The following is a 27730-nucleotide window of genomic DNA, read 5'->3' on the forward strand; positions in this document are numbered from 1 at the left end:
GAAGGCACGCATCACAAAGTATCAAGTATATATGTATACTGAATTATGCTAATTGATTATGTGCATTTAATTTGGATTATGACATTTATGATTTTTCCGCATGACATTGAATTGTTTATAACCTAACAGAGGTGTGACGAGCCTCTAATTACTTGCGTTAACAAAAGGTTGGCCGTTTCTTTGTTTGGTGCATACAAAGAATATCACTTGGTGTTTGGCTCCCAACAAAATTAAGGATGACGCGCATCCCAACTGCTTGCAAGCTCACATAACAGAATCATCCCTCAAAGCAGGGTTGGGAATTTGGGATAAGAGATCGGAAACTAATACAGAAAAATGTTAATCATCAATTAGCAAAAAGTTGATTTGGACAATGTTATGAAGAAATTACACTGTGCAAACCTCTCGTTGCCCCACACACAGTCAATATCCAATCAGTGAACCGGTGAGTCAAAAACAATTACAAACAGAGGAATAATTACATTGATAACCTATAATTAAAGAAACAGATTAAAGGAACATAGCTCTAAATGATAAATTTACAAAACTGTGTTGATATGAAGGGCCTTGAGTAATGAAGTCGCCATCTGTTTTACCAACACTTGCCCACTGCCACCAGATCTCTGTCCATCTCTTCGCTCCTCAATTAAGTTCTGGAGCTTCTGTGGAAGATCGTTCTCCACGATCAATTGTTTTGGTCGTGGATGGTGCTCATAAACAGCCTGTATAATACAGTTTGTAAGACGTGCATTAATTACACAACAAAATTGAATCAATAGATCCCATCCCTTTAACGGGTAATCTATCAACAGACGGGCGATAATAACAGCAAAATTCTCCTAAAAGGTAGTGTTCACAGGCAGTCATATCATTAACAATGACGGCACCAAAGAAACACAAAAGATACAAGGAGCCTTGACAGTCGGATCATCAACAGAACATTAAAAATACGTTCATAAGTTATACTAGAGCATCATCATCAAACACACAACATATGCCATCCACTCCTAGGCAGAATAAAAGGGGTTAGATGTACCCAATCTGACCCCTGAGATAGAGAAGTTCTCGGTTGACCAATGATCCATTAGTAAATGACATTTTACTACTTTCACAGTAATTTAGAAGTGCTCATAATTTAATGAGCTGTATCAGTTTAGTCAATTTTAATCCAAAACTCAGATACTGACTCTATTGGAAATGGACAGTATGCTACTCCAAAGTCCACCTGTAGTGTGATTAATATGAGAGGCTGTTGAAATATGTAAATATGCAGATCCCAGATTATGAGATATAATAAAGACTAACGGTGACCTCTTGAAATTTCAAGGAATCCCATTATATGCAATTTCTAGATTTAGTCTTTATTATGCTTTTTGGTAGGAGCCGTACCAGGAGCTGGTGATATGGTATTGTAATATTGTATGATGCCAAATCAGATATGGAACTTATGAAATTTTCATAATTATTACTAGATTTCATTACAAAAAATGAAATAATTTACGGGGCACTTACCGCCAAAATGAATTTAGAAGATATGAACGTCTACAGCCACAAATAATTAATTCAACTTGAAAGTACAAACCTTAATTAACTTTAGCAAATTCAGCCGAGCAATAGCATCTTGGTGATCGAGCTTCCCGATAAGCAACGGTGTCAAGCCATTGACAGCTAATGTCGTGTTTATCCGGGGTGATTTCCTGCATTTAGTGTTAAAACAAATGATAGTAAGAATATGAATGCAGTTGCAAGACGATACAGGACTCAGTTTCACATAGCACATCTAACTAAACAAAAGAATTCCCAGTACTATTTTGGACCTAACTTTTAAAATCTAGTTCCAAGACTGGCACTTAAGTCTCACATGAAGGGCTGTTGTGTAGCTTAGGTGTTTCTTCCTTTGAGCTGAGTTTTGGACTCGTCATATGCCATGAGCTTTTGGACTTGGCACTCCCAAAAGAGTATTAATAGGTATAACAAGACACCACCGACCCTTCCACGCCATACAGTTGATTATTGCACTGTACTCCCTCCGTCCGAAATTAATTTACACACTTCCTTATATGGCATGGACCCATGAATAATATAGTTTCAAATTACCAAAAGCTAGGGTCCCACACCCTCTCTCACTATATAAAAATTCCTCTACTATCTCCCATCATATCTACGTTTCTGTTAAACTATAACAGATAACAATAACATATCACAAAAAATTAAATCTTTGCAAAGCTTGGTGTAATGATTAAATTCGGACAGAGGGACTAGGGAGTAATATTTTGGTGTTAGCACCCGGTTCACCCTTAGGGCTAATCCGGATTCGGGGCCGAGTTCTGGGTGAATAGGTTCCAGTCCCCTCCCAATTGTTGTTGCGGGGGATCGAACACGAGTTCTCCCTACCAAGTTCAGCCCCAATCACCACTGAACCAACAGGCAATTGTTGGACTAGGGAATAATATATTACCCTATTAAAAATGATCACTTAAACACATAAAAGGGTAACTCTAGATGTTCACTTGAAAAGATCACTTAAAAACTTATAAGGGTAACTTGTGCATGGATACAAAAGAAACTTAGTGGAACAGGTCCACGCCAGACCAATTTCTCCCTTGCATTACTATTTTCTATTTGAGTCCACTGAAGTTTGAACCCGTTATATGTAAGTGCAGTATAAGACTAGCAGTCTAATTACTACGGAAAAGGCAATTCTTGTAAGATAAGGAAGGAAAAAGAATCAATAAAATTTCATTATGATAAAACTGGGCAAAGGCTATGTTGTTGCAGCAAATTACTACACAGACATTCATAAGAACTTGTAGGCTCAAAGTAAATCGAAGTATAATAAGGGAATGGTTGGATAGCATACGTAATTATTTTCAAGAAAGGCTCCAATATGTGGACGAAATGCTGTTCCGGGCAGTTCTCGAAAAACTTAACCAACTTCTGAACTGCATCCTTCTTCAATAAAGCTTGTTCAACTTTCCTGTTGTCGTTGTCATGTGCCAAACAAACCGCAATAGAATCTAAAGCTGTCACGGACCAAAGCTCATCATCAAGTAGGCTCAAATATACATCCAATCCACCATGCGCTCTTAATTGTTCTCTCGAGTTACGTGATGCATGAGCCATGTCACACAACAAAGGCAATGCACACTGTTTCAAGGGAGAATCTGACATGATAAAGTTCATCAAGTGAGGGATGATTCCATTTTCAGCTGCTTGCTCCTGCCTTCTCTTATTTATCTTGCAGAGATTAAACAGAGCATTGAGTACCTACAGAGAAATGAACGAAGTCAGCAACAGTAGAACTTGTCAAAAGCACTATGAAGATTAGGGGTAGCAGCAGAGGGGAAGGAGTCCCAATATCCTCTAGGGCCAGTTTTCTATAGTTTTAAGAAAAAAGTAACTATTTACGATAAGTTTGGAACTCGCATCTTAAACTCATGAAAGAATGCAACATGAAGGAAGCTTGTTATTACCATCTAATACTCAAAAATTAAAAAAAGCATTTTACTCCTAACCAAAACTTGTTCCTGAACAATAAGTTGTCATACTTGAATAGATGTTAACTAGCATGTTCAATGTTCACCTACACATCATTTAACATTTGCTTGCTGGTATTAGTAAAACCAAGCGGAAAAATCCAGCCTAGGTACAGCAGAAAAATAACTAGATTCAAACTTTGCATATGACATAAGACATATATAGATTTCTATTTTCTCCACAAAGGAAGATAAGGGAGGAAATAATTAAAATTCTCTCATAGCTTCATAAAGTCCGGTAACCCAAGAAGTGGATCATATGAATCTATTCATGCTTTATCACTGCAACAAAGAACCACATGATCAACATTACAAATGACAATGGTACTCTTATGGTATTTGTTTAGAGAAAGAGAGATAGTGACTCCCAACCTCATGATGAATTTGGGAAATCAGAGGCCCTTCCTTCAGCTCAAGGTTAGGTATAAGGTGTTTGATTGCATCAGCTCTTTGAAGATTCTCCAGACAGTTAGGGTCAGTTGACAAATGGTTGACACACCTTAGTAGCTGCAGCAGAAAACATCAGCTATAAGATGTGACAATTTTTTCCGGTCAACATTCAATTTGTGAAGTGAAAAAAAGGCGAACAGAGCATGAATAATGATAAGAAGTTTTTTGTTATTGATTAGAACCATGGAACAACAGATCAATATGATCACAAAGTAATATAACACCTCCAAACATTATGCATACCTTCAAAAGAATATGGGGTTCAACCCTGTTGAACATATGAAAAAGTCGGGTAAGTAAACTTTGACTACACATGTATGACTTCACTGTGGTATCTGCTTGAGCAAACTCAAGAAGGAGCTCTGCAACCTTCTCAAGATACTCCCTAGAAACATCAGCATTCATTGCAGAAACCATATGAGAAAGTAGCCCAGAAGATGTTGCACTCCCTGGTCTGGCATTTAAAACACCTGAACCTGAGAGTACACCTGATGCTGTCTGTGATGCAAGCCCAGATGTAGAAGCAGCTCCATCATTAGAAGCTACCGATATGAGCTTTTTAACAGCTGTTTTATTTGAAATTCTTGGCGTTTCAGAATTTCCATTCTCCCTACCACGTCCCGAGACCTCTGCACAGAAATAAATGCAAAATTTATTACGAAAAAAGTGGTAAGAGTGAAAGGCTAGGCGTTTGAAGAAATGTGTGTTTGTCCATGGATAAGAACACAACCTATTTAAATTCGCAAGGATTTAAAATAAAGTTGAAGCAGCTGGTCCTATTTCAATACAACTGAGAACATTGCTTGTTTTCGAGTTTGAAAGGACAATAAATTAAATCAAAACACCTCTTTGCTCTGAAGTGCAAAAGATATACACACTCCATACCAAATTCAGGTGGCAGCTTCAGGAGTGGTATTAGATAGCTTGGTAAAGTGGAAGCACGCAACTATGGAGAACTTTATACCAGTGAGGAGATGTGCAGCACAATTGCACAAAGGGTGCTAAATCTCAAAATGTAAACAAGCCACAGAAACTAATTATATACCGTGAAAAAAGAAAAAAGACCAAAGCACAAAAGTCTCAACTCAAGGCATCAAATGTATGAGAATTACTCTCTTCTAGAGTTCCAGTTACCCTATGCACCATATCATAAAGCTCACTTACATTAAGGGGAGAACATCAATCACAAATTCACAATATCACTAGGGACACTGAAAAAAGTCAACCCCAAAATATCCAAACAAACACTCCAGCTGTATCTGAAATTAGGAAGCCAAATCTGACCAGAAACAAAAACCACGACTAATTTGATTGTTTTCAATATAAACTGGCATTAGACCAAACTTGACCTGAAATTTGTAAATTCAGCCTAGCAACTCAGCACCTGAATATCTCCAATCCGAACAACCAATTTTCCACCTCGGATATCAACACCTACCTAAACCTTTCACCTTCAATCAAAATTCAATATTTAATTCGCTACAGATTGCTATAGCAATAGGAAACGGCCTAACTTCAACCCGTGTTGAGGTGAATCATATGTTGGCACACAGGAGCTTAAATTCAAAACCTACAACTTAATAGAAAGATTCGTGCTGCGCACACACCCCTAACACCAAATTCTACAAATGGACAGAATACCCGTACACATATACAAGACGGAATGGGAAGGAGAGAAACAGATAGAATACCTGCAAATTCTGCCATCAGAAAATCGAGTTCACCATTCCCCTTCTTATCATTAGATGCATGCAACAAAGGAAGTATACTTTCATGTCTCTCCATGCCTGCTAACTGGCGCAAATCTAACTGACCAGAGAAATGCCGAGAAGGAGGTTCTTTTTCAAGCAAGCTAAGGAGAGGGCGAACTTGATCTTGTTGAGAAGAAACAGCATAAGGAAGCCCATTGGAACCACCTTCTACTTTTGGTGGCCTGTCTGTGGATGTTCTATTGGAAGAACCAGCAACTCGGTGCTGTCTAAGATCTATTTCAGCTCGAGTGGCCTCCTTAACTACATTAACAAATTTGTCCGCAGCGTCCGTTGATCTAGACGAGGCTGAGGATTCAACAATTGCATGACTTGATTGAGGTTTATCTGCATCAACTGAAAAATACTGGAATTGAGATTGAGATGCAACTTGCTTTTGAGAATGCGGAACAGATACATTTCACATACCAGTTGACGAGGAGTGTTCAACTGCACTGTGTCGGACCCTTAGATCAACCGGATCTGATCCAGAATGTGTTGCTTCATTTGGACTAAAAACAGGGTGGCTAGGATCTAGTTGACCAGAACGTGGCCGCTGAACTGAACCGTCTGAGGTTAATCCACTAACACCAGATATGGAAGCAAGTCGAGTTGCTTCATTCAAGCTGTGAAGCGTATTGATAAGTCTAAGTAAAATCCCATTTTTGGCAGCAATCCGGCAGAAGTCATTTCTTGGTGTTGATTTCTGAAGTTTGAACACCTGCCACATGCCATCGACAGCTAGATGAACCATTTCCCTGGACAAAAACAGCTTTTTTAGGTAAACCAAAGCTTCATTAAGAAAAAAGAGCAATAGCAAGATAATAATAGGGAACACGACACCCTCCAAATAAAAACCTTATTCAACACAGCAAAGATCTTAGACCCCCCCCCTGCAAACAAAAAACCTTTGTTCATAAGCAAACCAAGAAATTACGTTCTACACTAAATATGGTGCTTCGCCAGGTGTTCTCTGATATACCTGTTCACTTGTTATAAAACAAGCACCGAGAATAAAGGTAAGCCTCCCTTCTCCCATTTCTCCCAAAATAACAAGTATCTCACTCAGGAAAGTCATAGTTAAAAACCACCAACAATTGAGTGGAGGTGGTTATTTTTCTTTCTAGATTTTGGATCTACTCTCCGGGGTTGATGGTCAACTCCCAACAGCATGGTATCCTAGATTTTGGAACGACTGTCCGGGGTTGATGGTCAACACTCAAAAAGAGGTGATCCCTTTTTTTCTTTTGGATTCACTTTAGTTATTGAACATTTACCAAGAGTGGGGCTTTGGATTTTGTAAAGGGTTTTAAGGTAAGGGTCAATAAAGTTTGACTTCATCCTGAGGATCATATTCATTAATTCTTCGATCAGCCACGCTATATTTATGTGTTATTACAGCAATCTAGTGTCCTCCGATCAAGCCTCAATCTTTATAATGCATTTGTCTCTGTAAACTGAGACGGTGTGACCCAAACCCTTCCACATAACTATCGTAGTGTTCTTACAAAGGGAAATATCATAATTTTTTTTTTAATCGATCTTGTAGTGGAGAGAATCTTTAAGACGCTTGATAGAAATATCAAGAGACTCGTGAGAGATGTCTTCAAGGTGAGACAGAAAAAGATAGGGGGCATCATATAGTTTAGCAGGACTACTCTAGGACTTAGTTTGAACTTTGAAGAACTAAACAGGATGGAGGCTAGGCTCTTGGTTGATTTGGTGTCTAAGAATCTCCTTGTGATAGAAATTTACTGGTGAGTCAGATACCACAACAAAAATCCAGTGATCAAAAACACCAAGCGAAAGGTATCAGGCTTCTAACTCCATCCTATTGAAATTTATACATGAAGTTGCTAGTTAAAGAGAGGTATTACAAGGGAGGACCTCAAAGTAAGGGTCAAGATGAGTAATCCTTTTCATTTCCTTCCCTCATTTCAACCACATTCTAACCCTACGTTGCTCTATATTTTAATTCCCAGTTAGTATGTTAGACAGTACGATGATCATAAAATATCCAGAAACGGTGTCCCTAACACAGAGATTGGTAGAAAGTAGAAACTCCATTAAATAACCATTTACCTTCTTAGTTTTTTTTTTGTAGAATTGAGGGGAATCAGGTGAGTCAATTGATTCCTTGAATGCATTAAAAGTATGTGGTTTGCCAATTCTTCGGGAAGACGACATACTTTAATGGACTCGGCTAGTCCTTTCACTTGTAGCATTTTCTATGATTACTTACCATATCTCTAACAGCACTTCATTTCCACATCTAAATCTATGGTCTCAAAGACAGTATAAGACTTCATACGGAAAGCTTGTCGAAAAAGGCACCAGAAAGCCGCACTAATGACAATATGCACCTGAGCAGTCATGATGCGAGTGTCTAATGTGCTATGAAGTTGTGAGACATGAAACTTTTTTCTTCTTGGATTGTAGGGTGATTTGAGTTTCTTTTAAACAAGTTGTCTGAGGTGATGAATATTCAACTTTAGGAGAAATGTGTTTTAATCGCTCTTTGACATTTGTGGTTCTGGAAAAACGATAAAATTTCCCCACAGAGAAATTTTGATCGGGAAACTTTACTTGACAGAGTAAAAACCACTTAGGTGTTACTTTGTTGGTGAGAATTAGGTGAGTTGACTGATTCCCTAGAAGAAGCTTTTCCATTCTTCATATAAGAGGGTGTGCATGGGGGCCTTAAAGACTCTGTTTGGTTCAACTGAGTTTGACTGAAATTAACTTATCTGAACTTAACTGAACAAATGTGAACTTGTCTAAACTTGTCTGAATTTATCTGCATGTTAACTTTTCTTAACTTATTTGAACTTACATTAACTTATTTGGACTTATATTAACTTATCTGAAGCAAATAAGTTGAAATAAATAAATAAAAAGTCGAAACAAACAGACCTTAACTCTCCATTTCATTGCATCTCTTTCTATGATGGCTTACAAGAATCTCCACATGCAATTTGTTTCTCTTCACTCACCTTCATGTATGCACTAAGGTCCTACGAAAACTAAAAGGCCTAATGAGAATCTGCAGACTTGATGAATAAGTGCATCTCTACCAAGATGTATGTTTTGTGTTTGGAAAGTTATTAGACATGGAACCATCTCTTTTAACATTATGGGTAGCTACGTTTCTTAGAACCAAATTGTTTGAGGTGAGTTTTCCCGGCTTCTGTATTAGTGCCAAACTGAACTTTTAATGATTGTTTTGAGGGGGGGGGGGGGGGGGGGGGGGGTATATACTTCCAAACATGTTGTTACAGAGAAAAGGCACGACCATTTTGCTTTCCCTTGACACTACTCTGGTGGTGCTTTTAAGGGTTGAATTTAATCATACGAAGTGCACTTATTTTCAGATTTACTATGTCGAGTGTTAGTTGACCTCTACTATTCTCCCCATTTTTATAACACTGTCTTCAAAAATTGAAACAGCATCGGCTTTCTTTATTCTTGTTTTAGAGAAATGTTTTACCTAAACCAGTGACCTACAGGTCGTGATTCAATGATCCAATGTTCTTGACTAATCTAGTTTGTATACAACATAAACCCACATCCAAGAGCTCGAAGATCAGCTCCTGCTCCTGGCGTTTGGAATAGAGTCCAAGTGTGAGGCTGACATCAAACTTTCCTATGATATAACCAAAAACTATAGCTGGTTCAAAAAATAAAAGACTGGATGGCAATCACTCACCTGTATTTAGCATAATCAGCCTCCAGAAAACCAACCAAAACTGGTATTCCACGGCAAGCAATGAACATTTGCAGAGTCAAGGAACTGCAGAGAGAAAACCAATAGTCAAAACATTTCCAGGGATCATGCACTTTTTTTCATCGGTTTTGTTAAGTCATTGCCTTCCACTAATTTATTTGACACATGTTTCATTCTTCATCATTTGTTTTTTGCAAAATATTGTAGAAGGTATTTTCAGTGGCTTTCATGATCTCTATCCAACCAATATATTTCAAGTATACAAAAAGAAGGAAACAGCACCTGGATTGGCAGAGCTGCTGCAGGAAATATGCTGCTTCCATACGAACTTCCCGAGGACGATCAGGAACAGCAAAACCCATCACAATAGGAATCTGTGACATTAAACATCGATGAACATAACTGCATTACAAACAGACATAGTTTACCAAAAAAAGATAGGATTCCAAAATGAATACATTAACACAAAAACCAGCAATTTTAGCTTCCAAGTCCTCGATATGATTTCAGTATGAACTTCAATCATCTCTTTAATTTTCTGAACATTAAATGGGAGCACTTATGTATTTACAGCAATTGGTCAAGTTGTACTATAATCCATTTAACACTTTCTTAGGTTGCCTGAGTCCTAACTTTTACAGGTTTGACGTTCCCCTCAATGTGTAGATCTATATTTTAATGTCAATAAATTTTCTGTCAGTCCAAACCCAATCCACTGAACAAATAAAGAGGCCAGAAGGTGGCAAAGAAGATTTGTTCCATGCACTGGTCCCTTTCAGAATCTCATCTAGCATGTCTACAAACAGAGATCTGTGAACTTCCTGATTACCGCACCAGTATTCAGCACCTTTTCCATAGAAGCTTTTAAAGTTCATTCCAAGCTGTTGGAAAACTGAACAAGAGGTTATCACACTTGTTTTCTCTATTGAATAACACAGGAAAATAAAGAAGAGATCTAGGTAAGTGTTTTTTCCATTGTCTTTGAATCGAGTACCCACCATAAATGTTCCCGCTTATGGTAAGGATAACCAATGATGAACAGTACCAGTAAAGTAAAGTGCTTGTTAATAAAAGTAGAGTATATCTATACTAATATTTTAAAACGTGATGTTTTGCTTGCCACGTGTCCACTCCCTGATTTTCTATTCTTTTTTTTCCTTTTTTAAAATTGATTTGCCCTTGAAATCTTAATTTTACTTTTTTTAAAATAAAAATATGGCATGATTCTCTATATTTTTCATTATTATTTGCATTTATAACATCCTATTTTCGTTAATGGTAGGATTTTTTGGATAAAACCACCTTTTAAAGTTCAACTTTTTGAAATAACCACCTTATATGTTTTATCACCACCTTCTGTTAACTTCCGTCAAATGTTCCGTCAAATATTCCGTTAACTTCCGAATGTTTGGCCATTGGATGTGGGCCCCACTGACGGAACATTTGACGGAAGTTAACAGAAGGTGGTGATTTCTTAAACTTTGAAAATTTAAGGTGGTTTTTTTTTTTAAAACATATAAGGTGGTTATTTCAAAAAGTTGAACTTTAAAAGGTGGTTTTATCCAAAAAATCCTTAATGGTTAAAATAAATTGATTAGTTCATTGTCCCTTCAACTACTATAATAACGTACACCATTATGTAGATTTGATTAAAACATATAACCACACATAGCACGGGCTAAAAACCAGTGTAATTCAGATCCCAGGGACTCCAGCTGCACCTACACTTACGCATCAAATCATTTAATGTTCTCTGGTAACTATTTACATGTGTCTTTTAAGGACAAATGTATAGAGTTCCACATACAAGGAGAAACTCACCAAGCCAACATGACAAGCATTTTCCTGGAAATCCGTATTATCCTTGATTATCTGATTTATGACTTGAAGGACCGAGCAGATAACCTGAATTCATGTACAAATATTACAAGTTCCACCTAATTGGTGTATATTATTCCTGTGAGAGATAGGAGCTAAAACAACTACCAAATGAAATATTGAAAAGTTACATACACGAGGTCTAGGAACTTCAAGCAATTCCATGAGAGGAAGCAAACCATGCTGCTTGACAAAAACAACTTTCTGCTCAGAACGTTGATTAAAGAATGCGATAAGCTTCAGACATGCATTCACGATAACATCCTCTGGTTCCTCAGGCCTTAGAGACGCAATCAATCTGCTGAACTCGACAGCCTACCAAGAACAAGATATTGATATTTAGTTCAACCACTCAATAGACATCAAGAACAACGTTTCTGTGCATGTGAAAGAAACACAGGAGCTTTGCAAGAAAAAAGAGCAATCATAACTTTAAAACCATAGAATTGTATTGATGATGATTTTATATTAGAAAAAATCACTTACAAAAAAGCTAAACAGCTCAGAGATAGCTTATTTATCAACGAAGCATAGTATACTTAAAACTTTTGACTTATACGAAAGCATACATGAGGAATAAAGAAGCCACGCGAATTAACATTTTACATGAACAAAACAGTTTTCAGAAACTTATTAAGTAAATAAGAGCAACATAAATAATTAGAGGTAGATGTAATCTCAAAAGCATAGAACCCGAATACAACTGTAATATTGACTGGGTTAAAAGAGTAAAGATAAAAAATATTCAGCTATAGACTCTCAAAAGAAACATTAAATGATGATTTCATCTGTTCATGTCAAATCAGGGTATATTGAACAGGTAAAAAAATGATTACAAGACTGAAATTTCAAAGGCATAGTACATACCTGAAGAGGAAAAAGGTTTTCTCCAGGCATTTTGTCATCAAACACCTGCAGAGAATTTTTTTTTAAAAAAAGCATCAGATACAAACTAGAAAGAATGAAGACAAAAATAAGCAGAACCTTTTCAAACATACCAGACTGCTGTCTATATCAATCACATCCTCCTTCAATGCACGTATCATAACGCGAAGTAAATTACCACCATTCGCCTGCCCCATTTCATTCTCCATCTGTTTCTGTGCAATAGCAGCCCTTAACTTAGTCGCCAAGTCATTCTTTCCAGACTCAAGTGTTGTACTGCTTGGGTTGAGATGTGAAGTGGATGTGGAAGCAGAGGTATCAGCCAATCGGTCTTCTGTATTTTTGTCAAGTGGATGAAATAAATCCTCTAAAGAAGCATCCCCAGGTGTGTCACTAAATTTACTGAGCTCATTCCCCGTAGATATGCCCTTTTTTGCAACCTTGCAAGATCGCACATAATCAACATTTTGACAAATTACTTAAACGTATGAAAACTACTAATGTGAATCACTAATTAGGAAATTTTCCATTTTGGTTCCCTAGAATGGAGAAATTTCACTTCGGTAAGGCGTATCCAGGATGTTGAAGTAGGGTAGACATTTTTTAATAAGAACTTAATATAAAGTATGATGTAAAATAAATTAAATTTTAGAAGTACTGCTCAAAAATCGGTGTCTATATAAGTCTGATATCTCATAGAAGCTTAGAACCCATTAAAGAAAAGTGGAAAAATAAAAATAAAAACTACAGGTGCAAGGTTTTGAACTTGGGTTGCTTGTATACAATGCTTAAGGGAAATGCCAACTTAGCTAAGCCTTTTTCCTTGTTATTATATACAGAAAATTATAATTAAAGAGGGTAGACATTTGTCTACCCACATTACACAATAGATACGCCCCTGCTTGTAGTTGGCATACTTCGACTTTGGTGATTGTGAGACGCAAACACATTGGAAGATGATGTGGCTTACATTTATTCCGGATGAAACATTTTAATTAGCCATGGATATTTTATAGTTTGGTAATCCAACTAACTTCTTTGCATTCTGAGGGAAGTTTTACAATTTATTGGACTTTTATGGGTATACAACTAACTTCTATGCATTCTGAGGGAGAAAGAAGATTTTTCTTTTCGAAAAACTTCAAAATAAATTCAACTGGTCATTACTAAGTTGAGAACTTTCATAAGTTTATTCTTTTGTAATTTATAAAATAATTTACCAAGTTCTATGTTTTTTCGTCTTTAAGAAATATTTGGAAAAATCCTACTCCCTCACTGACACTTTAATTTTCACATTTTTTATTTTTGGTAAACGTTCATTAACTTTAGCCATATATTCATCGTTATCATTACCCCATTGCCTCAAAGAGGCTCCCGCAAGAAGCGGGGTAAGGGGGGTCGAACGTACGCAACCTTACCTCTGCAATTGCAAATTGCAGAGAGGTTGTTTCCAAGTGCCATTAGTGACAGTACATTTCAAGCTACCAAAGCGGCCATATGCAAAAGGAAGCAAAGTGAAATTTCGCCACAAGTCAAGGAACCAAAAGGGAAATTTTCTGTTTTCTTAAATTGTGGGGTCACTTGCTTTGAAAAGCTAGGGGCAAATCAATATAGAAAACGGGAAGGCCATGCAAATGAGTTTCATTACTTTAGAATATAGAATTAATACCCGAATACTTTTGAAACTTCTTTTATAAAAAAGAACACATCCCTTCCTATGACCAGTTGACCACTACTTCCATTTCCCATTTCTTAGCCAAATAGTTCAAAGAGAATAAAAAACATTAGCTTTTGCAATCTTTACTCTACAAACCAAATGGCTCTTGAAATGGCTTCGAACAACATATCAACAAATTCACAAAATCATTCCATTTCAGTTCATCTCATTCATAACAATGGAGTCCACGGCATTTCCAAACAGAGTAAGGTCGATTTTTCACCACAATGCCTAATTTCACCTCAAATTTTGGGTACTCTAATCTAGTTTTAAATAAATCACAATGAATTAAACAAGGAGATTTAAAAGACATAACTTATCCTAAAAGTTATTATGTGGGAAAAAGAGAGAAGGCAATATAAGGAACAAAGGAGGAAAGAACCAGGAAGAGGAAGTCTCCACTCTCCAGGAATTTTTTATTTAAAAAAAAAAAACATAATTCAGAAACTACAGATAGTGATAATAGGACCTTTATTAAAAATATTGATCTTTTATAGGGACAAAAGGCAGCTAACAATCCCCTATAAGCTAAACAACATGGAAAACCTAAAAATAAGTAATTATTTATAATCTTCAACTAAAGATCAAACCGTATATCCATTAACAATATCAGTTTAGCAAAACATCATATGAAACAATCAAAAAGAGAGAAACAATCTCACCTTCTGAAGATTCTCATCTTGATTTCTTGTCCCAAAGCTGAATAAACTATTCATTTTATGTACAGCACTCCCTTTCCCATCAACTTTTCCAGATACACCATCCTTTCGCTTCGATTTGGGAGATGCCGCCTCACCATTCGTCAACACTTCATCCGGATCAATTGTATGCCCTTGCTCACTAATCTGCTCTGACCCAGCACCTTGAATACGAGCAGAAATCATTGAAGTGGATTTAGCAACAGATTTCTCGTGAATAGCTAGTGTTGGAACTTGGTCTGCAGAAAGATCGTCACAAAATCCGCTCACTTCCTCAGACAGCCCTTGATTATCGTCAGCTGTACTTGTATCAGCATCTGTCAACAAGGTCTCCCTTCTGGCAACCTACCATTTGAAATAACTATGTAAACAACAACAACAAAAAACAGAAACAAGAGGAAAAGAGGATCTGCGCTGCTCAAGTGAACACTGCACAGAGAAGAACCACTAAAAGTCAAGGAATGCCGATTTCAGGACAAGCCACCCAGGAGTTGGCGATTTCTTTACTTGCTCGCCAACTTCTCCAATATTTTAAATAAACATCTTGCTGCCCAGAATTCATGGATTGGAATTTATAAAATTTTAACATTTGGCAGTAAAAAAAAATTATAAAAAGTTAAGGCTTAGGAAGTAAACTAAAAATCACCACAAATTTGAGAGTTCCCATCAAAATCCAAAGCAACAAAAATGTTGCATCAAGATATAGAAACAAGTCACTATCAGGAGCAGAAACACTTACTTCATCCACAGAGTGGCTTTCAGCTACACCGTTTTCATTCCCATTAGACAATTCTGTATCCATCAATCCTTCCTGTGTGTTCCTGTATTAATAGAGTCACTGAATACTTTTTCCCAAGTAAAACAAAAAACTGAAAGTTCCAATCACAACAGTATGGCCTAAGCAGCTGATTTCTAGAGACATCTTTTGCTTCAAACGTAGTTAAGGATAGTACTAACATGGAACATCTAAAGGACATAATTAAATGCATAATTCATCAGAAACTGGAGTGTGGTAGTTATGTAGGACTGCCATAACACTGCACCAGAGACAACAAACCATAAAGAGGCAAGGATTACACTTCTACTTCGCTTATCTTACTTCGGAAGGTTTGGTCCTCCTTACTTTTTCTTAATCAGCATATTCAGTCAAGATCTTCTATGTCGGAGTAAAGTTATCAGAAGGCGGTGTACATTTTTAAAATTTTGTTCTTATAAGGATCCACACAGAACATCATCTTTGCAAACTTACTTTCTTATTCCTTCTCTTTAAAAGATTCCATGCAAATAACCTATGAAAACCTAGAAGAACCAGAAAATTGAATAAAGAATCTCATGCAACAGAGCTATTAAAAGACAATCAAGAGTAACCATTTTTTGAAGGGGAGGGGAAGGCAAATAACAATAGCATAAAAAAAAAATCACCAACCGGAAAAGCAGCAGCTGTACCTAATTGCATCACTTGCAGGAAGGGATGGCTGTAATGTACGCCTGTAGTTTAGTATCCAAGGGTGAGAAAGCAGCGTTTTGGCATCAGGCCTAAGCCTGGCGTCCTGAAATGAGCTAAAAAGTTCAGAGGGACAATTACACTAAAATTCCCCACCCACCCTTTGGAAACGTCTCAATTTTTTGTAAGTCTCAGTGCTACTGTACCTGCATACTACACTAGATGAGCATTGAAGAGGTCCTTGTAAAAGAAATGGGTGCACATGTGAAGAATGAAAAAGAATATTCTTCTCTAATAAATATTCATACAGTAATTGTCAAGAATAAAACAAATAGAAACTTAGGAATCAGCAAGTCATTTTCTGAATAGAGAAATCTAAAAGTATGCATTGCAGAATATCACTCTGTAAATACGCACTCCCTCCAGCCTCCATTCCTTAATGTTACTTAAACTTGCTATAGACACACAATGCCACAATTTTAGGACGGTAGGAGAAAGAGTGTGACAAGCGAGGCATGCATAAGAAAAACACAAATTCTTAATAACATTTGGTGTACAGTAAATATTGCAAGGCAGATGTAAAGTTACCCCAATATAATGTAAAAAATAATTTTTTTTAGTGACATAATTTTGTTTTTTAAATAAAAACTATCCCTTCAAATCACTCATAATGTACAAAGGTAACCATGTAACACTTTCAAAATTTTATCCATCAAAAATTACTTCCCTTTACCAGGTGCTATGAGTAGGATTGTAACAAACCTATCTTAAACATTCCATCAGCATTTTACCTCTAAACTTTACATAATCCACACATTTCTATATTCTTCTTAGTGAAAAAAATATTGTCATAAAGTTCCCACCTTAAGAGTTAAGACGAGTTCACGAGATTGGGAAATGGGTGGGTCTAAAACATTTTAACGAAAGTTAGAGAATTGTGCCTTCACAAGCTCTTCACATGTAAGGCTTAGGTTAGAGGATTTACATAGCCACTTCACCTATTTAATCCCCACAAAAACTGCCACGTTCTCCCCATTTTCCATTTTTTCTATTAACATTAAAAAACCGGAGCCCAAAACAAAGATAAAGGCATTTCCGCATTTGTATGGGTTGCTTGCTTGGAAAGGCAAACATTCTTGACAATCAAGATATATAGCAGTCACATTCCGACACAAGTCCCCTTCAAGAGTGTGTATTGTGTTCAACTAATGGAAATTTGATATTCCCCTTATCTCTCAGTTTGTGATGTAAGTCATGTAACTATATTTCTTCACGGTTATAGGGTTAAATGAGTTTGTTCACAACCCATCAAGAAGCATTTTCTACCAATGCTACATTTAAGGGGGATAGTAGAAGATCTATGACCTAATGACCCCACAACCTCAGCCATCAAATGACTTCTGTGGATATTAAGGAAAGACAAAGTTGTCAAGAAAAAAAAAAGATCCACGAGTCTTCAGAATGGGATGATTTATATTTAGCCTCCCTTTGGTGCTATTCCAAAAAAGTTTATGAGCATGATTTTAGTACTTCCTCCATTCTTTTTTAGTTTACAATTTTACACACTTTCCATTTTTGGGAAAGTTCATTTTAGTTGACACACTTCTTATTTGGTAAGTTACATAGAAAAAAATCGCGGATGCGGTCGCGATCGCGTTAACGGTTGCGTTATCGTGGAAACCGCTTGTAACGGATAAATAGAACGGACCGCGGCTAACAAGGTGTGAATAATTCTCAAAAAAAATCATATTACTAGGTTTAAGCTTTCTTTATACCTTTTAAGTTAAAAGACATTATTTCAACACAACCTAACAAACCCTATCATAATGTGAGTAAGGGACATATTTTGTGAACAAATGATCATACAAAATAAGGATAAATTGTTTTTTACCACCAATAAAACTAAAACTTGTATTTTACTACGTAAAAAAAAATTAACTTGTGTTTTACCACCTGAAAACGGAAAAATAGCTGAAATCGTTATGGGAGGCCCAATAATTCAATTTTCTTCCAATTTTTTACACTCCCTTTGCGATTTTCTTTAACTCCTTCACCCTTATCTCTTTACTTCCATCGAACTTTGATAATTTTGTGAATGAATGGGTAGGAACAATTATGTGAATTCACGGAAGAGAAGGAAGTAAGGGAAGAGCACGGAGTTAAATACATGGAAATCGTGGAAAAAGAGAAAATATAAGAATATTACCGTTATTATGGCCCCATCTATTTTCAGGTTGTAAAATACAAGTTTTAATTTTCTTTTACGTGGTAAAATACAACTTTTTACTTTTTAGGTGGTAAAAAATAATTTTTCGATTTGTTTAGGTGGTAAAAAGCAAATTTTCCTACAAAATATCTTATTTTTAAAATACATAACTAACTACCAAAATATGTTTGTCCAATTTGTACAAAAGGGCCGTGTAACGGGAAAAAACGTTCTAACGCGGTGATTCACCGTTATGTAATGGGCAACGCAACCGCTATGTAACGGGGATTCGCGGAACGATAAATCCAAAATCTGTTACAGAACGGCAATTACGTAATGGAACGGTCGAGTTTTAATTCCATGGTAAGTTATGTAATGTGAATTTCTTATTTAACCCTATGTGGGTATGTGGTATGGTTAGTGTGTTAGTGGGTATTATTGTATATTACCTTCCTTTGGCACCTTTTCTTAATACATGTGCCAAAATAAAGTGTCAACTAAAAAATCAAGGAGGAAGTAATATTCAGTGTAATTGACATGCCATTTCTTTGGTAAGAATTCTTCTATAGATGTAAATAAAAAATTTCTTCTATCTTACAAAACAAGTACAATCACCAGAAAATATCTTGGATTTCCTTTTCATTGCAATATCACTCAGGTTATTTTCATTTGGAAGCCATGCATTGAAAATCAAATCATCAGCCTCACTAATCTCGCCATTACAACTAGCGTGCAAGATATCAATTAAACTCATGAAGGCAACTGTAAGTCATTTCTTTGACTAAAATACAATGAAAGTTTTAGAATCAAATACCTTCTGGAAGCATAGACGCAAAAAATCAGCCATGTCAGCAGATAGACCATCTGGTATTGGAGGATGCTCATCCTGAAAAACAAGATGAAGAAAATCAAATTTAGCCCCAGCACGTTATACCGTAAGGACTCCTGGTATTCTGATTTGTAGATTCCGCTTCGGTTCTGCAGACTCAACATTCAGCTTCAATTATATCATTGACAAACTTGCAGAACAGCAGAAAAGAGTCTGAAAATGTGAATAAGTATTCAAGACACATCTACCTTAGCCCTACTTTTCCTTCAAAAAAAAAAAAAAACTTAGCCCTACTTGTTGTATATGGGTGACACACTGACACACCCTTGGTGTCTTCTATAATTTCTCTGCATTAATCAAAAAAATGCTAGTCAATTATGCTTTTACGGTGAGCAACTTGCACACCTTGACAGGAACAAAGATTGGGTTATAACTTTTGTGGAGTAATTCGTAAATATGTGCTGCTTTCATGTCAGCACTACAATATCCATCTGGAGCAAATGGGTGAACAGTCTTGGCAAAAGAGTGGAGTTGTGTATTCAAATTCTTAGAGATGTACTGGTACTGTGGACCTGTGGGCTGTGGTTCACAAATTCTACAGTAAACTATAAAACAAAAATTATCTCCGGGAAAAGAAACCTAAAGCCCGTTAGGAAAATACAATTTAAACAAGTTTCGTCTCCAAGATGCTCCTTCACTCTCCTTTTCTTAATAGGGAAGTCCCCACAAGCTTAAAGAGAGTGTAAATGATACAAGAGGACAACGGTGACTGTCCAATTACGAAACAGTCACTGGAGAAAAACAGTGACAGGTGCTTGTCTTCATGTGACGGGGCTTTTATTAACCATCTCTTCAAGGTAAAACATGAAAGAGACAAAGGAAGGTATCGATCAATTCAAATAATGAAATCCAACAACTGGAAATGTGTACAAACATTAAATAAGATAAAGGCTAAAATACAGTGATGTCACATGAATACAAATCACCAAAAAAAATGCTTCCTAGCAACAATGTGCATAATTTAACTACACAGTAGAGTGCAGATGACAAAACCTGAACTATACGGAAGAGAGCAGGCATAGGCTGCAGGTCATAATAAGGTGGTACACATGTAAGAAGTTCGATCACAGTACATCCAACACTCCAAATGTCTGATGCAGCACAAACTCCTGACATTTCAATTACCTGAAAAGGTATACAACCTTCAGAAACATGCAACTCAAACATATCACAAAAAACATAACAACTACAGCAGAAAATTAAAGTAAGCAATGGCCCAGAATATATATATATATATATATAAATATATATATATAAATATATATATATAAATATATATATATATATATATATATATATATATATATATATATATATATATATATAAATTGGCATGAAACCAAGTGTACTACACTACTAGTGTTCGACACAGCAATGGCCCAGATATATATATAGGATAATTGGCATGAATGTCTACCTGCCTTGAAGTTCATCCTACGGATCTATCACTCACCATGCAGTTAGACATTCTGGCATCCTAAATAATTGTCTCTCTCTTAATTGTCTCTCTCTCTTCCTTCCTGTACTCTTTTTTGGGGGGGATTGGGGGTGGAAGTCGTGGAACCGTGGAATGTTTATCTTACCACGAATTTAGCAGCATAAGAATAGAACCAGAAAATTGAACAAGACATAGCAACTGCTAACAATCTCACTACCAGCTAAAATTTACCTCAGGAGCCATCCAATACGGTGTTCCAACAACAGAATGTGTATTGACATCAGCCTCTGTTAACTTCGTGGCCACCCCAAAATCAGCAAGTTTGACTAAACCCTGTAAAGTAATTTTACAGAACATTCTAGTTCAAAATCTACAAGTACATAACAGATACAAAAAGGGTTTACAATTATAAACATCTGCAAAAAACAAATTAGTAAATAGAAACTTGGGCTGACGGGCATGACATTTAGACTTTCAGGTGCCAACCGAGCTACCTAATTCACTCAAACCCCCTTGGGGTTTTCACACCTAGTGGCAGGCATATGAGTGATAGGATAGAATTTACACTTTTAGTGCTATGAGTGCGAGCAGAGGCAAAGATGAAGAGATTAAGGGAAATTGACAGATGTGAAAATAAGGTAAGAAAGGTAAAATAAAAAGACACAATTTTACGTGGAAAAATCCTCAACTATAAGAAAAATAACCCACGAACAACTGGCACATGAAAATCCACTATATGAAAAATAGGATTATAGGAGTATACAAGAACTCAAAATTATTATTCCTCAAAAAAAAAAAATCAAAATTATCAGGGTGAGGGATAAAATTACAACTCTCATGATGTAGGGAAAAACTCATAAAGGAGTAGTTAAGTGGAATAGTGAAGTAGGGAGATTGTGTACACGAAGGGCTAATATATTTAGGAAGCCTTGTAGTGTATGGCTTCTTGTGCGTTGTTTTGTCTTTAAACTGTGTGCCCAACTCTATATTTCTAGAAAACATCCAGAAATGTTGAGAACTTATCTTAATGCTCCCTCCTAATGATAAGTGACAGTCGGTGAGAAGTGCTAGAAGTATGTAGAAGCCACATAGGACAAAACTCATTTTTTGTTATAACTTTGCTTCTTGACATGCACCACAAATATCCAAGCAAGCATACAAACTCCACATATCGTGTAAGATGTTTTTTGGAAATTCTAGAGTCGTGCATGGGAAATACAATTGCAAGGAACTTTGTAACTAATGGGCAAGTTACCAACTTAGTAAAATGTCAAATTGGATATATAGAGTTAAAAGGAACTGCATTAATGTTTTTTGACACGGGTAAGATTGAACCCAGTAGGAGATGGTTTAAGGGGAGGAAGTGAGAAACACATTGCTAGTAACCCGCCATATGAATCAAGTCCCGCATTCCGCAGATGGAAATCATGGGACTGGAAGTCTGGCACCACTCCCCAATATTCAAGACAACTGCATTATATTTGCTAAAAAGTTGATGAAATACAAATGATACCTCTTTTGTAGTAAGTATATTGGCACCCTTGATGTCACGATGTATAACTCCTTGTTCATGGAGATAAACAAGACCTTCTACAACCTAATCAGATGTATTGATGGGTAAGCACAAGCAATTAAAGAAATATTAATACAAATAACGGGATGAAAAAGCAGACCTGAGCAATGTAATGAGCAACTAGTTGTTCAGGAAACGGCCCGAACTTGTTTGGCTTAATAATATTTGCGAGTGATCCGTTTTCAACATATCTGTGAAAACAGGATTTGACAACTATATGAGTGGTTTACGCATATGCAACGCTGTCTGCTTTAAGTCAAAGAAGCTTAAGATATAATTACTTACTCAAGTATAATGTGAAGATGACTCCTCGTCTTTAGGGATCCTAGATATTTTACAATATTTTTGTGGTTAAGGTTCTGCAAGACAAACAGAGGGTTTCAAAAGTGCACACATGATGAAGAATGCACAAAAATTAAAAGCACCAGTACAGATGAAAACAACAACATAAAACCAAAAATCAGCAATCACTCTTCCCAAAAGGAATTCCTTTCATAAGCTAACAAGTTGCTGCAAAGAGCGTTACACATGTACGTGAACGTGTGTGTGTACCGAGCGCACACTCGTGCCACGGGTGTAATTTAGATCAATAAAATAACCAGTGAGGTGGTGCACAATATTAATGACATTCAGCAGATGATGCCATACACCTCTCAGCGTCAGTATTCTAGAAACTTTAGTAGTAAGTTTATGAAGCCCCAACGTTTCGCAGAAAAGTGGCCTTCTTGACTTTCTCAGGAAAACCAAAAAGGCCTTTGGTGCTTTACAACATCAGCTTCACATAAATACAATGGTATTGGCAGCCTTATAGTGCTTTTTTAAGTTCTTTCACGATATTTCATCCACTGCTGATCTTATAGAATATCATGCAATTGCTACCCATTCAAAGTACATGTCCACTTGCAGGCAGAAGAGTTCACAATAGAGATACAAAGCAAATATTAATCAGCTCATGATCTACTGGAAGCCTTTTGCGAGAATAAGATAATACAAGGCATGCAGACAGCTTAAGTGAACCCGGGTTCTGCAAAGACAAAAATTACCTTCAGCAGGTCAATTTCTTGCTGTAGATATGCATTCCACGCGCCAAGCCAATTCATATAATCACACAGCAAGCCAAAGGTAAGTTTAGCATAAGAAGAAAAAAATAGTGCAATTTGATTTTACGGGTCATGGCTCATGGGAGAGGGAATGCATAAAAAAGCTTCAAGTTAACATAAAATGACCATCCACGTATGGAAACTGAAACACGGTAGGAATAAATAAATAAAAAAAGAGGAAACCACATATTTTGGGAAGGTAGCAAAAATAGGGAATGGAAATCAGTATAAAAATGTACAAAATCCTTCATTAAGTTTGAGGTGGACAGTTATCAGTCATCAACAACCTTTTAGATAACCACAACGGCAATAATATTAGAGCCTTAACCCCAAATGACAGCGTCGGCTACATGAACGATATTTAATCTCCGATGATCGTCACTCTTGATCCCCTCCCTCCATTCCCGTCTATCGAGTCTAATTTGCTATGGTCAACCCAACTTCTTCATATCATTCTTAACTCCTTCCATCTAAATCATCTTTGGTTTCCCTCGACTTGTTTTAAGATCCCATAATCCCAACCCTGGGGGAGATCTTTTGATCTTCGTTCACATGCCCAAACCAACGCAATCGATTGTATCCTCTTTAAACTCCAACTCTTCTCCTCATAACTTCATTTCTAATTCTATCCTTTAAGGTGTTCCCAAAAACCATCTCAACATATGCATCTCTGTTACTCCTATTGTCCGAATAAGATTGTTCCTAAATGCCCAACAATCCGAGCCAAATACCTTAACGCTAGTCTGATGGCTGTTCGACAGAATTTTCCCTTTAACTTCAAAGGTACACTGCGGTCACACAATACCAGTTTCTCTCAGTTTTAGCCACCCGAACTTTTATGCGGTCACATCTTGGTTAATTTCCCCATTTCTCTGCAAAATTAAAACAAGCACCCAAGGTACTTAAAACACCTACTCTTGGACAACTCCTGACCACCCAATGCTACTACATTCTCTCTTGACATCCTTCTAGTGCTAAAACGACATTCCATGTACTCAATCTTGCTCCAACTAAGCTACACCACAAGGTTAGTTTTTGCTTCCATTGCTCCAATTTAGCATTAATCTCATCTTCTCATGTTCCTTGGACTCTTCAATTTACCTCAAGTATCCGTGTTGAATCATCGACGCTCGAACATGGGTATGGACACTCCGACACTTCGTTTCGGTCTAAAATCATGGAGATATTCCACAATTAAGCCGATTCGACACTTGGACATGTACTTGTGTCCAACACTAGTACCCTAGTCTGAGAAACATAGCCACCCCCTAATATAATTCTTTAGAAAGAAACAGATTTCTTAAATCTTGAAAAGCCATCAGAGTACGAAATTTTCTAGTGAAAAAGCAACCTGGATTTACAGTGTCTTTATGTATAGTCATATTTCATACGATAACAATGAATTTAGATACAAATAAAGTTTTAATGTCTTCCACAAAAGTTTAGTAGTGCCATTGGTTTAGCCTATAAAAATGTTGTACGCCCAATGTGAAGAACACTTTAACAACCACCAATCCAAGAGAATTTGTCAGTCCTCTCAAACTTCTCATCCACCCAACGAAACCCTCATAACAAAGATAATTCATAGTGCACCAAATAAGAGTTACAATAAAATAAAGTAACCAGCAACACCAATTGTAAAAATAACATATTCCAATCTGCTTGACTCTTAAGACACTGTTCTAGGAGTGTTGATCATCGGTTCAAGACCTAAATAACCTAACAAGGACAAAGCTACCAAGAATAGAAGACTCGAAATTCACCCTTAGTGACATCAGCTCACCCATATCAACCTCAAGCCAAGGATTTAACAATCCCATAAAGGGGGAAGAGGAGCACTTGTATCAAAACAGTAACTTCAACCATTCTATCCTACATTCTGACACATCTTGGTATCTGCCTCAACCTACAAGATAAACTATAATGTTCTCTTCACATTATTAAGGGCACGAATAACTCAGAAGGCTTAGCTTTCTTTCTAGATTCTCAAGGAAATTTAGGAATAGTTAGCACCGTAAACTAAACCTGGGGGCCCTAGAATAACTTTTAAAAAGTCTCATTTTTCACCGTTGTGAAGTTAAAATTAAGCGGCAAAAGGGAGGTAAGCAAGAATTAGAAACAGACCATTATGATATTGAGGTCCTCCTGGGCTATATTCTCCAACGAAACCTGCTTAATAGCCACAAAATCTCCATTCTCCAAATCCAAACCCTTGTATACTCGACCATAAGCTCCTTTCCCAATCTCATCACCAAGCATCTGTGGTTACAAAGAGATATTAATACATATGAAAATAACAAAAACAGAACATATCATATTTTGCTTTCATACAGGAAAAGCCCTCGTCTTTCAATCATGTGAATTCAAATATCCCAATTTACATTGCATACCAACTAAACCATTGTAATTTAAACCGAATTCATCCAGCAAACACCAAGGTCTAAACCAAACTAGTATTGATTATGTTATAACATTTGTCTATGTTTACAAAATAAAGCACAAGATAGCATACAAACAGCACCAAATGGATGATAATATCCTAGAAATCTATGAAATTGCAAGCTGTTCTTACACTATTAATACTCCAGTAAAATACTATATCAATACGTATCATCCTTCGATTACAAGAGGAATAAAAGCTAATACCACTTTCCGTAATTTAATTACAGAAACTCCTCAGCCGAAAAAGGGACATTTTTAATTACCTTTCTTAACTAAACAAACAGCATAGAAAGCACAACTAAACACACAGAAATTCAAGCTTTATATCAACTTCGATATCAAAATGCTTACCTGCTAACCAAAATTAATTACATTTAACAAAATTCATTAAAAAAAGGCCAAAATTCAACTTTCACAAATTAAATCAAACAACTTTCTCAACTAACTAAACTATACTAATTAATCAGAAGACAACCACAATCACTGATAATAGAACAAAAACCTTAAAAAAAAACGGAAACAGAGAAAGTATTGACTTACATATTTATTATCGAGGGTTTTGGATTTATGAAAATGAGCCGAACTCATTTGTCGAGACATTGTCTCTCTCTTGAAATTTCTATCACCGTCAAATTAGGGTTTCCGCAATATCTACGACTCCATTTTTTACAGGAGTGCCGGAAAATCGACGGAGAAAGCTGATCGACGGAAAAATGCGGGAGGAGGAGAGAGAAAGAGAGAGGGAAAAGAGGAGAGAGAAAGCTGGGTGGAATTTTGCTGTAAAAACTAATTAATAAACTGGATTTATTTTTGTATTTTAAATAATATTTTAAGTGATGAATAAAGGTGGGGACAGTCCAACACAATGTTTTTTCAGATTATACACGTAGATTATACGGAGTAATGCTCTGTAATCTATGGATTCCAGCCGTATGACAAATTAACAACCTGAGATTGAAAATCTTTCTACTCCACTTTTTTTACTCCGGTTGGGTTAGACTTGTTAGAGATGAGCATGGCGGTATCAATGTGGGTTCAACTAAATTCATAGTGGACAATACAGGAAAAAAAAGTTTGTTGTGTCTACAGAAAAAATAAAAAATAAAATAAGTTATTAACATTTTCGCTCACATAGGTAATAGATTAATAGGTAATTGCTGTTGGGTCAGTGGTAGTAGTGGAAGTCTAAAATTTACCTGCATTAAATCGCGAGTTCAACTCCTTAATCAAGTTGTTATTGTCGTATTTTTTTATTTCTTTTTACTGTTTTTCCACCTTTAATTTCACAATTTGAAAAGGAACAACAATACTTTGTCATAATTTCTAAATGCTACTATGAGTAATATACTACTCCCTCCATTCCTTTTTGTTGTACCCATAAGGAATGTTGGGGGTATTTTAAGAAAATTGAATCTTGGGTTGTATTGGGATATGGGTAATGATTGGGTGTAAGAATAATGATTGTGTGTAAGAAAAAGAATAAAGTAAAGAGAGAGAAAGTATTAAATTAATTGGGGAAAAAGTAGATATTTATTAAAGTATTGAAATAAATCAGCAAATAAATTCAGTCACATGGGGCCATGGGACCCATCTGAGATTACATGGACCAATAAGAAAGCAGCAAACAATGAATCACGTTTTTTTGGCTGGAAATTTTGGCCAAACTGTTGACTTTCACTTTTCCCTCCAAAATTTTCCCAAAATAAAAAAACAGGGGATTACATTTTTCCCTCCAAATTTTTGAGGGGTTGTAAAAGTGAATTCCCTTTATAAATAGGGTCACTTTCTCCCACAAAAGAACAAAATCTGACTAAAACCAAGTTCAATAAATACACCAAAAATTCTTCCTCAATTCAGCATTAAAGAGCAAAAAAACAGGGGACTTAATGGCTTCAGATCAAGAGGATGACGATTTCCTCGGTTTTTCTGATGATGAAGGCGACGGCATTAACTCCGATTCTGACTCGGAGGAAGGTGATGATGCTGCTGACTTGGTACAAGC

The 27730-nt window shown here is 36.5% G+C and overlaps 1 protein-coding gene across 1 annotated transcript; it reads right to left on the reverse strand.

Moving 5' to 3' along the window:
• Window positions 1–324: 324 nt before the first annotated feature.
• LOC110791998 (MAP3K epsilon protein kinase 1) lies at window positions 325–26516 on the reverse strand. Its single transcript, XM_021996788.2, has 25 exons — window positions 26269–26516; window positions 25411–25545; window positions 23230–23250; window positions 22472–22545; window positions 22287–22377; window positions 22127–22210; window positions 20845–20946; window positions 20169–20300; window positions 19101–19172; window positions 16083–16186; window positions 15376–15457; window positions 14601–14981; window positions 12335–12661; window positions 12204–12248; window positions 11472–11651; window positions 11280–11363; window positions 9741–9832; window positions 9441–9524; window positions 6164–6492; window positions 5678–6091; window positions 4230–4615; window positions 3909–4043; window positions 2861–3267; window positions 1583–1697; window positions 325–722 (listed from the first exon to the last, which is right to left on the reverse strand). The coding sequence occupies exons 1-25, from the start codon at window positions 26326–26328 to the stop codon at window positions 540–542; spliced, it is 4119 nt and encodes a 1372-aa protein (XP_021852480.2). The 5' UTR covers window positions 26329–26516; the 3' UTR covers window positions 325–539.
• Window positions 26517–27730: the final 1214 nt, after the last annotated feature.

Source organism: Spinacia oleracea, chromosome 2, assembly GCF_020520425.1.
Source record: "Spinacia oleracea cultivar Varoflay chromosome 2, BTI_SOV_V1, whole genome shotgun sequence".
Classification (NCBI taxonomy): Eukaryota; Viridiplantae; Streptophyta; class Magnoliopsida; order Caryophyllales; family Amaranthaceae; genus Spinacia; species Spinacia oleracea.

Excerpts from the sequence above, each read along its gene's own strand:
- LOC110791998 (XM_021996788.2), bottom strand. The coding sequence starts at position 26,328 with ATGTCTCGACAAATGAGTTCGGCTCATTTTCATAAATCCAAAACCCTC. Across the intron at positions 11,364-11,471 it reads TTGAAGTTCCTAGACCTCGT|GTTATCTGCTCGGTCCTTCA; the intron begins GTATGTAACTTT and ends ACATGAATTCAG. Across the intron at positions 4,616-5,677 it reads TCTGATGGCAGAATTTGCAG|AGGTCTCGGGACGTGGTAGG; the intron begins GTATTCTATCTG and ends ATTTCTGTGCAG.